The 16,225-nt window shown below is 38.4% G+C and overlaps 1 protein-coding gene across 1 annotated transcript in view; it reads left to right on the top strand.

The window, feature by feature from the left end:
* Window positions 1–16,225, top strand: part of LOC137088905 (complement component C8 beta chain-like) — an 87,689-nt gene that overhangs the window by 24,579 nt on the left and 46,885 nt on the right. Inside the window, 4 exon segments of the mRNA XM_067452285.1 lie at window positions 9,089–9,228; window positions 10,934–11,032; window positions 15,314–15,445; window positions 15,535–15,654. Of these exon segments, the coding sequence (XP_067308386.1) occupies window positions 9,089–9,228; window positions 10,934–11,032; window positions 15,314–15,445; window positions 15,535–15,654 (491 nt within the window).

The following is a 16,225-nucleotide window of genomic DNA, read 5'->3' as shown; positions in this document are numbered from 1 at the left end:
AAAACTAAACAGCCTCTTGACAGATTGGGGTGTCTAGAGAGTCTCTTCCTCCTCCCCATATGCTGCCATCTGTCCTACTCTCACAGAGCTGTTGAACAGTTGATGGCTCACACATGGTCCTCTAGGAGATTCGCTGATCTACTTTCATTACAGCAGAACCAATGAGATTAGGCATTTTCATGTGAGCACAACAAAATATTTCAAACCATAGCACAGTTAAAGGTTTATATGGATGAATCACATGATTTTGTTTGCTTAAAGATAATGTTAATAACAATGGTCTTGCTAAAAACAGCTATATCCTTTATGTCACTTCAGTTTTACCCTTCCATGTTTGCCATGTTATTTATTTATTTATTTTCTGCTCTACATGCAGCTGTGGCCTAAAAGAAAATTCAGTTTTATTCATATTTAATTTGGAATTACACGAAAAAGAATAAATGACAGCATTTTTATTCTTGGGCGAAATATCTAGAATTGTCTTGGTAGCGCTTATGACCCGGAAAGTACTGCGAAAGTAAAGCAAATTTACAGCGTACCGTTCTCTAATTATAGTGTTGGTTTTGTAAGTATGTGTAGGTTTAAGGGAACAATATGTAATATTGGGGGAATAAAGGGGTAACTATAAGGAAAATTTACAAATTATTTATACTGTATAAATAATTTGTATATAAATGTATATAAAGTACTGTAACAAAAGGGGAACAAGAACAACTTTAACTTACAGCCCGTAGATTAGTATTTACCCTCTATATACATGAAACAAGAGGGGAACAAACACCACTTTAATTTACAGCCCGTAACTGTAACTACACAAACAATTACCCCTTAATTATTTATTTAAGTTTATTTGGATAGGGACAGATACAAAAAACATAGATAAACTTGAACATTCATACATTGATGTATGCATCATAGGGCCCTATTTTAACGATCTGAAACACAAGTGTCAAAGCGCGAAGCGCAAGTAACTTTGTGGGCGGGTCTCGGCGCTGTTGCTATTTTCCCGGCGGGATAAATGGCTCTTGCGCCCGGCGCAAATCTAAAATGGGTTGGTCTGAAGTAGCTTCATTATTCATAGGTGTGGTTTGGGCGTAACGTGAATAAACCAATCAGAGCGGCATCCAACATTCCCTTTAAAAGTAGGTGCGCAAGTTCCATTATGGATTGCTATTATTATGGCGTATTTACCAGGCGCACGCCAGGAGCGGTTCACAGCCGAGGAGACTGATGTTCTCTAGACTGATGTTCTGAATAATTTGTAAGCTAGATTTATGCCTATTTTTTCACATCTTCGTGGCACACCACAATGATTTCCGTCTTCTCATGTGTTAATATTTTTTTAGTGTAACAATTTATGATTTGCAAAAATAACTATTGCATCTGTGTAGATTGCATGAGCAAAGTGTATGCGCGTTGTGCACGCTATACATTATGGTCAAGCATGCGCCCTTAAAATAGCACAATGAGCAATGGGCCACTGACTTTAGACTGGGTTATTTCTGGTCAGTGGCACAATTGTTTAATGGAACAGCAAAATAGCACCAGGGATTGTTTGCGCCGGGACACGCCTCCTTTTTTGCGCTGAACTGCCCAGGGAGCGCAAGTTCATTCACTAGTTTAGTGACGTGCTTCTGTGGAGGGAAAAGTGCGCTTTGTGCGGGTGCAAAATAGGAATGACACATGCATCGGTGAACAAAGTCAATTGCGCTGGGTGCAAGATAGGGCCCATAGTGTTTTTAGCTGAAGCTAATTCACAACACTTGAATTAGAAAATTAAAAAAACACTTCAATTAAACACTTCAATTAAAAAATACTTACAGTATAAATAATGTGTTAATTGTCCTGATAGTTACCCCTTTATTCCCCCAATATTGCACAGTGTTCCCTTATTCATATGTACTTACTTTATAGTTATAGTATAATTACTGAAAATTATGCTGTAAATTCACTTTACCTACGTAGTACTTTCCGGGCTATAATCTAAAGTGTTAGCTCTGTCTTTCTGCACTTTCCTTCCAAACGTCTTTTTCTGCTCGTCAGAGCATGAGCTGAATCTCTTAGTCTCTTAGTTAAGATTATAAACTCCTCGACAAAAAAAAAAAAAAAAAAAAAAATGGGCTAAGTGAAAAATGCTATATATTTAGTGGTCTTGTAATGGTCCTACCCATTCTAATCACTCGTCGGAAAATCAGCAAGACATTTTTTTTTTTTTTTACAGAAAGAAGAGTCAGTTTTGTGTTACTCAATGCTAATGGCTTCAAATAGTTCATGAGCAGGTTTTTTTATATATATAAAATAAAAAAACTCTATAGGCCAAAACATGAGCCTGATGGACTTGTTCTCAAGCGACTTATTTTGTCTTATTGGAAAAATAATATCTGATCATTCCTCTTCAGATAATACATTTTATTTGTGGGAAGCAAGCCATTCTGCAATATTCTCCTGTTCTCAAATCAATAAAACAAACAAAACATTGCTGTAAAGGCTCCACATGGATGGCAGGACCCAATGATTTCCCAGCAGAACATTGCCCAAAGCATCACACTGCCTCCACCGCCTTAACCTTCTTCCATTGTGCTGTGGTCCAGTTCTGATGTTCACGTAGCACTTTCGGCGGAGGACAGGGGTCAGCATGGGCACCCAGACTGGTCTGCAGCCATGCAGACCCATATGTAACAAACTGAGATGCACTATTTATTCTGACACCTTTCTATCAGAACCAGCTTTACCTTCTTAAGTAATCTGAGCTCAGAAGCTTGTCGGCGAACCACAGGCCAGTCTTAGCTCCCTACGTGCATCGATGAGCATTGACCGCCCATGACCCTGATCGATAGACCTTTTGATAGATACTGACCACTGCAGATCGGGAACACCCCACAAGAGCTGCAGTTTTGGAGGTGCTCTGATCCAGTTGCCTAGCTATCACAATTTGGCCCTTTTCAAGCTCAAACCTAGCCTAGAAATCTAGACTCACCCTATCGGCAGCAAATTTAATCTGCCCGCGAGTGTCGTCTAGCAACTCTCAACACCCTTCTGAGCTGTATTCCCCTAACTCTTGCCGGGCCAATCACATCGTGTATAGAGTCGGTGGGCGGGGCCATAATGACAACGGCCGAGTTGCGTTTGCGTGCTTCTAGTAAACACAGAAACTGGCGAACAGTGGTCTTTCGAATCAGCTTTGACCGCGACTCTGGAAGACTTGTAGTTAAAGGGGAGGTGAAACACTCACTTTCAGTCAATCTCATGTCAATCTTGAGTACCTATAGAGTAGTATTGCATCCTTCATATCTCCGAAAAGTCTTTAGTTTTATTATATTTATAAAAGAAATATAGGCTGTACCGAGTCTATCCGGAAAAAAACGAGCGCCTGGAGGCGTATCGAGTGGGCGGAGCTAAAGAATGATGATCGCGAACAAAGCGGTGACGTCCTCAAGCATGGAGAAACCCATCTATCTCAGCTAATACAGATAATGATCCAGAATCAAATCTGACGCAGAAATAAATTGAACAGGAGAAACATCAGGACGTCCGTCCTTTATGAGGACATGATTCGGTTTATGGACTATTGTATGCGATTAGACCTTAGCAGTAGCAAGCAAAACGGTTTTGCACGTCAGACTAGTGTAACGTTATACAGAGAACAGCAATGGAGTAACCGTTAGTGCATTTGAATGACGAAGCACGCGATCGTGTCGTTTACTGATGTTTACTCATGCGACGGTAGCCAACAGCATAGACATTTGAAGTTGATTTACTCACCGGCTGCCTCCAAAGCAGGACCGAACCTTTATCGCTGGGACCGCTCCGTCCAAAACACACTTCTTTGGTATGATTTGGTGAAGTCCTGTGACAGCAGTGGTGCGCAGCACGCGACATAAGTGTTCACGGACGAGTGAATCTGCACCTGAGAGAGTGTTTACGGGCATGCATTTCCTCTCTCGCTCTAGTCACGCGTGCGCGCACCCTACCGGGAGAAGAGCCCGTACGGCCCATACAAGGACCTTCCGCTCTATCGACGTCAAGTTGAGCCATACTCGAAAAAAACTCTCTGAAACTTGTGAGAAACCGGAAGGAGTATTTTTGACACAGAAATACTCCATCAAACGTCCAACATTAGTTTTTGAAACTTTGTCTGTTTAGGATGGGAATCCAAGTCTTTAACAGTGTAAAAAGCTCAGTATGCATGAAACAGCATTTCACCCCCCCTTTAAGCTTTTCTCTGAGAAAAGAACAAAGAACGCACTGAAGTCATTCTTAAGAAGGAAAGATGTGTTCTGAGTTTTGCCGACCGGAGACAGTGAATGTTTAATCTATCAACAAGCTCTGCTTCATCTTCATTGTTTTGGTTGGTTGTAGCGCTATCCTATCGCGTGCAGAGGGAGTTTGAAAGACAACCGTTTATCCCGCCCCTCGGATTGAGCCCTGTCAATGGTGAGTTTCCAGACCAAACATCTTGATGTGGGTCTGGCTTGTCAGGCTAGCTCAAACCCTCACACTTGCCCATTTTTTCCCACTTCTAACACATCTATTCACTTCACCTGTCAGTGGTCATAATGGTATGCATGATCGGTATATAAATATAAAATTGTCTCTTAAAAGACAAGACTAGACAAATGCACAACCTCTGACATTGTGTCAATGTGAAAATATGGTGTATTATATGAATATTAATGCAAGAAAAACTAAATCATCCTGAAAGCTTGACATTTTCATAGCTGTATAAATATACTACCCTGAGTACTTTTGACAATGGAGTTGTCTTTTCTACATTTTCTCTGGAGTAATTTCCATTCAATTGTCTTGGTTATCCATTAACACTACAGAATGTTATATATGATTATCAACTGTACTGGATCAATATGGTTTTCAGTTTGGAACATGCAGTATGACGTGCTACATTAAATTATGCGTTACTGGGCTATCAGTCACTGAGAATATAATTCACTCTAGATGTACTGTAAATTTGTGGAGCTTCAGTGAGGTTTTTGTTTATTGACTAAAGCTTTTACTCAGTCTACTGTAAACAATGAGAATAGCATATTAAATTTACATTTAGAATAATTCATTTAGCAGACTCTTTTATCCAAAGTGACTTAATAACAGACAACATTATTAGTAGTACAACATTTTTGACTTTGGCATTAAAAGTACAAACTAGCATATAACGTTAGATGAGTGGAACAGGTAAGGTTTTTGCCTGTAACTTGAGAGAGGGAGCATACACCTGATGATGCATGTGGCAGTTTCAGCTCTGAAGGAAGCCAGTGGAGTGGACCAGGAAGAGTGTGACTGATTGAGGCTAAATGAAGACCTGTGGATAATCTGCTGAGGCTTAGTCATGCTGGCCAGGAGAAAGGCCAATACTGATTTCCAGTACAGTTTAGAATTGATTTGAATTTGGGCAAGGAGCTACATAGTGTATTGATTTTCCTGATGTTGAAATTTTGAGGCAGGTGTATGAGCCTGTAGGTACACCTGGCCCACTGTGGAGATATGGCCATCATACAAGTTCCCAGTCCACTGAACAGCGGAGGTGGAAAGTAATTAATTATAAATACTTAAGTTCTTGAGGACATTTTTTTCAGTTTTTTTCTACTTTCTTGAGTATAAATCTTAAGTACTTTTACTTGAGTGAAATCAAAATAAAGTATTCAACTTTGGGTAACACTTTGGGGAACACAAATTCACTATTAACTATGACTTTTGCCTCAATAAACTCCTAATTTACTACTTATTAATAGTTAGTGAGGTAGTTTTTGTAGCATTTAAGTTTAGGTGTAGGATTAAGGGATGTAGAATAAGGTAATGCAGAATAAGGCATCAATATGTGCTTCATAAGTACAAATAAACAGCCAATATCCTATTAATATGCATGCTAATAAGCAACTAGTTAATAGTTAATAGCTGAACCTTAAAATAAAGTGTTACCCAACTTTGATACATGTATTTGTATTTTTTCACCAAAAGTACAAAATACTTTAACAAAGTTTGTGATGGAGCAACAGGGCGAATTGGCATTTGACAAGTACTTTTCAAAGTCCTGTTCTTCAGCCAGTAACAGACAGGTCTGACTCACTTCAACCAATAACAGACAGGTGTGACTCAGGTGCCAAACCAATCAAAACTTAGCGCTGAAGTTGTGAAACATTACGTTTCAATATTTTAGTGAATGTAACGTTTCAATATTTTAGTGAATGTAAGTGTGAGCTATGATTTTATATCATAGGTTTCTGCTTCTGAGACCTTTGATATTACCAGAGCACTGCAGTTAGAATAAATAGGAAACTTGGCTCATACAGTGATGCAGTTATATTGCATGGGTGGAGCAAGAACAGTGTAAGTACATTTAAATCTAAAATGCTTGCACACAGTTCAACAATGCAGTTAAACTAAATGTACAGATCAAACTTTGTACAAAGCTGAAATAACATCAACATTAGCAACAATAGTGACATAAGAGTGCTTGATTTATAAATATAAGGGATTGTCATGAGTTTAATACTTTCACTTTACTGCACTTTAATACTTCTATTATTTATATATAGTAAATAAGATATGTAAATAAGACATTTTAAATGTATTATTTAAGAAAAGTAACCATTATAAATGGACTGTTATTCGGTGGTGTAAATTTTTTGAGTAAATGTAATTAGTTACTGTACTTAAGTATCTTTTAGGCTACTTTGTAATTGTACTGAGTATCAAAGATATTAGCAACTTTTACTCTCTACTTGACAAATTTTTTGAACAAGTGAATACACTTTTTACTCCAGTACATTTGTGTTGAGTAATGCAATTACACATATTTTGCATGGCACCTAACTTATTCTGCAGCAGTTTGTTTCTGTTATAAAGAAGCAATATCACCATCTATGGGCATTGCAGGTACTATATCGGTTTGCCTTTACTCACACAAACATGTCAACAAGGCTACTTTACATAAATGCGAGTGCATTAACAGGCAGTTTCTGAATCGCAAGTGTTTGATTTATGAGACGAGGACATGACTGCAGCCAGTGATGAGGCTGCACCAGCACATCCAGTGCAAGTAGACTTTGACTAATTTACTTAACATTATTTTATTTATCTGCTATATTGACGAGACCTTATTGAATAATATTGGTTTGCTTATGGCCTTTTTGTGCACTTGAGCTTAACTGATGTTTAGATGTTTAAGAGACTGTTGTGTTGACTGTGATTTATTGAGATTTTGAGGTGTTCAGTTTTATTTTGAGTTTAGAAAATAAATATGTTTTTATTTGTACTGGTATGTCTCTCAGGTGTCGAGGACTAGTGCATCATTGAGCTAGTAAAATACTTAAATACTGTTAAAATGCTTTAATGGAACACTCCAATTTTTTGAAAATAGACTCATTTTCTAACTCCCCTAAAGTTAAACAGTTAAACAGAGTTTTACAGTTTTCGAATCCATTCATCCGATCTCCGGGAACTTTTAGCATGGCTTAGCATAATTCAGTGATTCTGATTAGACCGATAGCATCTCGCTCAAAAATGACTAAAGACTTTTGATATTTTTCCTATTTAAAACTTGACCCTTCTCTAGTTACATCATGTATTAAGACCAACGGAAAATGAAAAGCTGCGATTTTCTAGGCTGATATGGCTAGGATACTCTCATTCATGTGTAATAATCTTTGCTGCCGTACACTGTGTGCAGCAGATATTATGCAGCACCTGAAAATAGTCCCCAGCATGCTCCTTGTGTAAGCCAAGTATTGCAGGTTGTCATGTTGGTTATGTTGACGGAAGTTAGCCCATTTTTCAGGCACTGGGTAATATCATTGCGCATGCTGGGTAATTCATTTTCTTTGTTTGCCTGTTTTGGATTACTGACCTGTGAGGGTTAAAGGCTTAAAGGGGGGGTGAAACACTCAGTTTCAGTCAATCTCATGTCAATCTTGAGTACCTATAGAGTAGTATTGCATCCTTCATATCTCCGAAAAGTCTTTCGTTTTATTATATTTGTAAAAGAAATATGGGCTGTACCGAGTCTTTCCGGAAAAAACCGAGCGCCTGGAGGCGTATCGTGTGGGCGGAGCTAAAGAATGATATATGCGCAAAGCGGTGACGTCCTCAAGCATGGAGAAACCATAGACTGTAAAAAAATAGAAACCCATCGCTATCTCAGCTAATAGATATGATCCATAATCTAATTCGGAGGCTGAAATAGAAACAGCAACAGCAGGACGTCCGTCTCTGTGGTATGTACTGTATTTAGAGGCCTGTCAACATGACATGATTCGGTTTATGGACTATTGTATGCGACCAAACCTTAGTAGCAAGCAAAACGGTTTTGCACGTCAGAGTAGTGTAACAAGTTACATAGAACGGCAATGAAGTCCGTTAGTGCATTTGAATGACGAAGCACGCGATCGTGTCGTTTACTGATGTTTACATACGCGACGATAAGCAACAGCACAGACATTTGAAGCAGTTTTACTCACCGGCTGCTTCCAAAGCAGGACCGAACCTTTATCGCTGGGACGGCTCCGTCAAAAACACACTTCTTGGAGTGTGGAGATCCACTTTGCGATGCGACTGAAGCATTTCTGCGTTCAAATCGGTTCAAATGCAGCGCTGCCTTCCCGGAATGCTGTGCTGAAGCGTTGAAGTCGCTTAATGTCAAAGTGGAGGAATGAAGTGGAGCGCGGCGCGGACTATAACCAACATTAGTGTTCACGGACGACTGGATCTGCAGCTGAGAGCAGTTTACTGTTTACAGCGTGCATTTCCTCTCTCGCGCTAGTGACGCGCGCGCGCACCCTACCGGGAGAAGAGCCCGTACGGCCCATACAAGGACCTTCCGATCTTTTAACGTCAAGTAGACCCATACTCGAAAAAAACTCTCCGAAACTTGTGAGAAACCGGAAGGAGTATTTTTGACACAGAAATACTCTATCAAACGTCCAACATTAGTTTTTGAAACTTTGTCTATGTTTAGGATGGGAATCCAAGTCTTTAACAGTGTAAAAAGCTCAGTATGCATGAAACAGCATTTCACCCCCCCTTTAATGATTAATCAGCATTATCAGTTTCACTCCATATACCTGTGCTGTTTGTGTAGGTCAGGATCGCAGCGAGCAGGTCCTGATTCAGCGCTTCAGAGGCGATGGCATCAGGTACAAGGCCAAGCTGATTGGGATTGATGATGTGACGGCCACACGTGGAGACAAGCTGTGTCAGGACTCCATGATGAAGCTAAAGGTAAAGATTCCTCATAGCAGTAGAAAGAGCGGGAAAGTATGATTGCTTGAGAGAAACTGTGTTTGGATATGAAAGACTGTGAAACAATGCTGGAAAACACATTAGTATAGGGATGGAGAAATGAAACCTCTGTTTCGGGAACATTTTCAGTATACTTAAAACAAAATTAAATCACAGAGAGATTTCCAGCTTGTACCGGAGACCTTTTAGAAGGATTTGAGTTAGAGACTCCAAATTTGCTATGGTGACATTTCAGACTGTCCTCACTATCTGTGTGCCAAACTTTCCCACAAGAGGTTTTATGGGCTGCCATAGACTTAAGAGCGGATAAAGAAAAACAAGTAAAAGAATAATAATAAGAACGCCAACGATTACAATAGCTGTCTACACAGCTTCAGTGCTTGGCCCCTAATAGTACCACCAATATTTGATGGAAGTAAATGGTGATCTAATTATTTTATGGTTTGTATACTGTTTATATGGCAGAATATATGATATATAATATGATATGTTATATAGGCTATAGACATCAAAATAAACATTTTATTAAATGGACTTGAACTTCCATAAACCTTTTTAGAGTCATGGTCTGGGTGAATATCATATGAATATTTCATTATTTTGCTCTCATTATTTTGCTGGACCTATTTTTGCCCTTGACTGCTTATTATAGTTGCTAGTAAAGGGCATTAGCGTCATTTTCCTGTGGCTGTACAGTCATTAATCAAGAACCTTTGGCGTTTGGCTCAAAAACCTGGCAGCAGAAAGTTTTTTTTTTTTTTGTAAGTCCTACTGTGTGGTACTGCGTTTATAGACTTTTTTTTAGGTTAGACGCTCAAGCTTTCTAAACTTCCACCTGTCACTTTGATCTGGATGATCAGGTGTGGTGGACTCTCTTTTCTACTCATCACTGTGGAAAAGATTCTTGTCAGTATGATTTGGCTTTTTTGAGCAACATGAACATTTTGCATTTTGACCTCAGACAAATAATCAGTTAATAATCATTCAGTTATATTTTTAATGTGGAATACGCTTTTTCGTGCCACATCAGCTCAATTGAACTCAATTTTAAAAAGTATGCATTGTTATTGCAGTTAAATAAAACAAAATAGTTTTTTTTCTGGATATAGTGATTTTTTTCTTCTTGTTTTGGTTGAAAATGGATGGATTCCAATAATGTTATTACAAATCCGAGTTATTCTGAATGTTCTGGCTACCAGCGGATGTCTGTAAAGTGCATTTAAGTTGCTGTATTTTATGTTCTTATCTCAGTGTTAAAGACCGTATTCAGAAATGGTGGAAAAAAAATGAAAGGGTCCAAATACTTTCTGAATGCACTCTTTGTAGCTTAGCCATTGAGCATTGTCTTGAGACAGATCACGATTTAAACCTGCTCCAAGTGACTTTTTATTATTCAACACAGGGCGAATACAATGAGAGAGTCTGCTTCAAAGACTTCAATCATGATCTGTTTTTTTTCTGCCCTCAGAAGTGTAAGAAAATTAGCAAGCTAGACACGTCCCTTTCAAATGTTTAGAAGTGCTGAATGAGTAACAAGAGTGACCTACAAATGATGTAACACAACACAGAACAAAACCCACTATTCAAAGTACGCCATCAAATTACTGATAAAGTGTGATTTTTCTTTTACAGCATGTTATTATCCCCGCTTGTTTGTAATTCTTCTCATACTTCATTGCTGCAGGGAATTGCTGCCTCAGCGCGGTCAAAAGGGAACCACAAACAGAGAATATTCTTGACTGTGTCTTTTGGTGGAATCAAGATTTATGATGAGAGATCAGGGGTAAGTGTATTCTAGTTTTATTAGTGTAAATTCTACAATTGTTTATCCCTAACTGTGATCCATGTTGTGTCCGATAAGCACTGCTATGATTGTGAAAATAATTTTCTGATATCTGACAGTTATATAAGGTTTATCATATAAAAACGAGTACTGCATATTAGCATAACTTTGCTTTAAATGAAGGCAATAACAGCCAAGCTGATATTCAGTACTATAGCATGATCCTGGGTTCAGGTCATTTTTAGAGTGCTTTTCATGATTTTTTTCCCATGCTCTTGGAAACTTCTTTCTTATGCACATAGTCAACTCTACTGGTGAAGTGTTCAAAATCGCCCATATACCCTTATACAAGGCCCTATTTGAGGGGACAGCCATTTGTAGTGGTGTCCAAACCATAGTGGACGTTATTGATTACACTAATTCAATCCCATAATGCACCGCAACAACGAGTGTAAAACTGAATACCCACAATGCACTGTGAGAGTCACGTGACAAATTAATACCCACATCTGACAAGAAGATGGCGCTCACAGAAGATTTCCAAACCCCTGGTCCAATGTGGCTACAGCGTAATATTATGTACTTATTCCTTTTTAATTTGTTATTAAACTGTTTAATTCATGCTAGTTCAAGATGAATCTTTTTCATTACTTCTGGAGCTTCCAGTTTGCTAAGTTTCAAATAGCTTAATAATTATTCAACAGCAAAGGTACTTGCATAGTAAGTCGGAAATTTTTGTATGCGCTTTTTCTAATCGTCATCCTAAAAATGTAATTGTCAGAACACCTCTCAAAATGCGAAAAACCTGATCCCGATTTTTTAAAGAAGTTTTGGAGGCAGTGTGTAAACGTGATTGACACAAAGTGAGGTTGTATTTAAAGGGGTCATATAATGGTACATGCACTTTTACAAGTTGATTATACAGCAATGTGTGTTGGTAGTGACTGTACACAACCATCCTATAATGATAAAAATCCATCAAAACTCCTTATATGTTTTCACCTGTCTGAAAGCAAGGCGTTCGATGTGTGACGTCACACGATCGGATACCTCTCCCACGACTGTTGATTGACAGCAGCGTTTCAGCTCAGTCCCGCCCTGAGTGAGGGCAAGCTGTCCGCCATTGTGGATACGCTGGACTCTGGAGCAGAATGCCTTCTAAGCAATTGTGGTGTTCTGTTCTTGGGTGTAATAATGAACACAGCAGTCATTTTGATGTTGATATATCTGATATATCGAATTGATATGGTTGAACTTGCACATATGTGTCCTGAGAGCCTCCTCAAACTTTCTCCTGTTGTTTAATAAGCAACGCTTCACACTCAAAGCCCCCACAGAACAGAGGGGCGGGGTGAGCAAAGCTCATTATCATAAAAGGCACATGCACAGGAACGACTTGCTGAAAACAGAGCTGTTTTTCATCAGGTTAAATGAGTGATTTCTTAGAAAACTAAATAGAATTTTTAATTAAAGTATATTACAAAGTTTTAATTTAGAGACTAAATAATCATATTAAATTGTACAAAAATGGCATTATATGACCCCTTTATTTTTAGCACAGCCCAGCTCCAACCATAATTCAGCAATTGTTAAACCAATCTATATAAATATTGACCAAGCAAGCTCATTGGCTGCAGAATCAGAAGAGGCCAATCATCTTGTTCATCTTGTGCCGTATAGTAAATTGTGATTGCTTACAGAGTATCTAGAGTTTCATGAATTAACTACATATGTGTGTAATACTCAAAAAAATTGGAAAGGAAGGCATGTTTACCACTTTGTTACATCACCTTTACAATTTTCAATTGTACTCATTTGGGACCTGATGATACTAATTGTTGCAGTTTTGCAAGTGGAATGTTTACCGTTTCTTGCTTTATACAAAACTGAAGTTGCTCAACAGTCCATGGCCGTTGTTTGCTGTTTCTACACGTCATGATGCACTATTTGTTTTCAAAAGGGACAAATCTGGACTGCAGACAGTCTAGCCAAGCACACACACACTATCTATAAAACCACACTCCTGTGGCACATGCAAATTGATGCAGGACATTAAAATGACATATTGTTGTGTTGTAAGGTGCGTAAAAGAATAAAGTGATACATTAATCCACACAGCAAACTTTTAATGCATGAAAGCTTATGAACTGATCACCTCCAAATCCACAACTGAACTAAACTACTTCTCCTTTCACATTCATGTTCATTAGTTTACACTGCCTTCTAGTGGCCATTTACATAATCACAGTAATTCACATAAATTAAAGGCATGGGATGAATTGTTGGCAGAGGCTGATTTTTCCTTCTACTTGGGAATGCCTTTATGCTGGGGTTTCTGCTACTGAAATTGCCATCATGACCAGATGTAGGCATGGGCTAGGGTGAGATGTGTGTTGAAAAGGGTGAGGTGTAGACTACAAAATAGCTGTAAGGGCTTTCTGTTTTCTGTTTTTGTTAGCCAAAAACTGACACATTTTACATTACATTCATAAAGGCTGCTTTAGTTCATTGTGGACCAGACAGTCGCATGCTAAATTTGTGTGGGCAGTGCATATGTTTTGGTGCTTATAAAGAACCCCAGAGCCCCAAACTCATGCAGATTCCAGTGAAATACAGGACCTGAATTTGACCCAAATGCAGCATCCAAGCCATTTTAACTAGATACCCTAAATGTTACATATCATAGGTCCATATCATGATCAATTAACACCAGCTGTACCAACAAGAGGTGGTGATTGGCCCAAAAAACGTCAGTACACCAAGATCCATCCAAATTAAATGTGGAGATTTTTCACCTCAGAATGAAAAGTTCATAGGGCTCGGAATTACTGCGAGTGGTTGTGCCATCAGCCAAACTAAAGACTGAAGTGCCACAGTTCAGGGTCCCCATTGCACAGTGCTGAGTAAACAACTTTCCACCTGGAAACCTTGCCCAGTATGAAACCCTGCTGATAAAAGGATGATGCTGTCCATGTAAGATAGCAGCAGATGAGCTTTTCAACCAGCAGTGGAGAGTGTGATGGCAAACACGGCCCCCATCAACTCCAAGATTCCCAGAAGGATGGATAATAGGATCTTGTTTCTGAGTAATCATTCTAAATGAGTTTAGGAACAACTCTGTAAATGTCCTTTAGTGGCCCAGCTAGATTCTGGCTCCATTTGAACATCTATTGGGAACCCTAAAAAAATGGCTTTTGCCAACATTCCCCACCCAACCTGACAGAGAAAAATTTCCTAAAGCCAGCTGTGCAAACTCTTGTATCATACCCAAACAGATCTAAAAAGTGCTTTAAATAAATACTGATTTAAGCGTCTGAATATTTATGTCAATGTGATATAGGTTTTTCTTTTAAAGCCAGAGGTCGGTTATTCAAAACAAAGGCCTATTTCTCTGGATTTAAACATTCTTGGAAACATTTGGGGTAATGCAAGTGCACAAGTTAACAAAATATATAACACTTCTAGTGTTTTTTTTGGATATTTGAATCCAAAAACCTTACATATTGTGCCTTTTAAATGGGGTATGGACTGCAGATTGTTGTGAAAGAAAAATATTTTAAAGCATTTTAGCTTAAAGGGTTAGTTCACATAAAAATTTAATTGATGTCATTAATGACTCACCCTAATGTCGTTCCACACCCGTAAGACCTCTGTTCATCTTCAGTACACAGTTTAAGATACTTTAAATAAGTCAGAGAGTGTATGCAAGTGTATGCACACTATACTGTCCATGTCCAGAAAGCTAATAAAAACATCATCAAAGTAGTCCATATGTGACATCAGTTAGTTAGAATCTCATGAAGCATCGAAAATACATGTTGGTCCAAAAATCACAAAAACTACGTCTTTATTCAGCTTTGTATTCTCTTCCTGGCTTGTTTTCAATCCTCAAATAAAGATTTAAACGGTTATGAATCAGCGGAACTGATGTCCCATATGGACTACTTTGATGATGTTTTTATTACCTTACTGGACATGGACAGTATAGTGTGCCTACACTTAGATCGTTGTTGGACTAAATATAAAATATCTTAAACTGTGTTCCGAAGATGAGGTCTTACAGGTGTGGAACGACATTAGGGTGAGTCATTAATGACATAAATTTTATTTTTGGGTGAACTAACTCTTTAAGGCTGCAACATAACAAAATGTAAAACTTGAAATGGTGGGTGGACCTGTGAATAGAGACTGTTAAAATTCAAATGTAAGCACTTTTTTGCCTGAAAAAAGGGTAATATAAAATTGTTCAAGACATGATGTGATAACATCCCCAATCCTCAGGTCTTACAACACCATCACTCTGTACACGAAATCTCCTACATTGCCAAAGACACAAGGGACCATCGCGCCTTTGGCTATGTTTGCGGGAAAAAAGGCAATCACAAATTTGTGGCAATCAAGACAAGCCATTCGGTTAGTGGTCATAGTTGTTCATATTCCTATATGAATCTTGCTTGTAAAAGCGCCACTGTTTTTCTTTAACCTCTGTTATTCTCTTGTAGGCAGAGGCGGTAATACTGGACCTGCGTGACCTTTTCACCCTTGTCTATGATATCAAACAGAGGGAGGAATCACAAAAAAAGTCTCAGAAGGACAAGCACTGTGAACAAGCCATCTATCAGGTAGATCTATCATCTATCAGCTAGGTTCTTCAAAAACGTACTTCATAATTTGCTGATGACTCTTTCTGGCAAAATTCTGAATGTGTTTTTCTGTCCATATGCTTCATGCCAGAGATGACATAAATCCTATAAATCATACAGTCTCTCATGTGAAGTAAAAATTTTCATTCAAGAGAGTATTTCAGTTTTACCACTTATGTCAATTAAGATTTTGTAGAAGTTAGGTTAGTTTAGCAAGTAATTAGTTACTGAGACAGATAAACCTGTAAGCCAGTAAACCTGCCTAATTTATATTCCATTTATAGGCCATTCCTCCTAGTGTCAGACCCAAAATGTACCGATACCTTTGTTAATGGAGAGTGCACTTTTTCTTTTTCAGAAGAAAGAGTTGTTTATTTATGATGTTTTTCAGTTCCATGTTTGTTTTGGTTTTGTCTAATTTCATCTTTAACACTTTCCCCACTATTGACTGAAATTTGTCGTCAATCCATATTTTCACTGTTATACGGTAGTGGCACTATTACGCATCTTCTAAAAGAACAGAAACAGAAAGAACACTACAGAATCTCCT

This window comes from Pseudorasbora parva, chromosome 9, assembly GCF_024679245.1.
Source record: "Pseudorasbora parva isolate DD20220531a chromosome 9, ASM2467924v1, whole genome shotgun sequence".
Taxonomy (NCBI): domain Eukaryota; kingdom Metazoa; phylum Chordata; class Actinopteri; order Cypriniformes; family Gobionidae; genus Pseudorasbora; species Pseudorasbora parva.
This window is presented reverse-complemented; position numbering and strand designations above follow the sequence as displayed.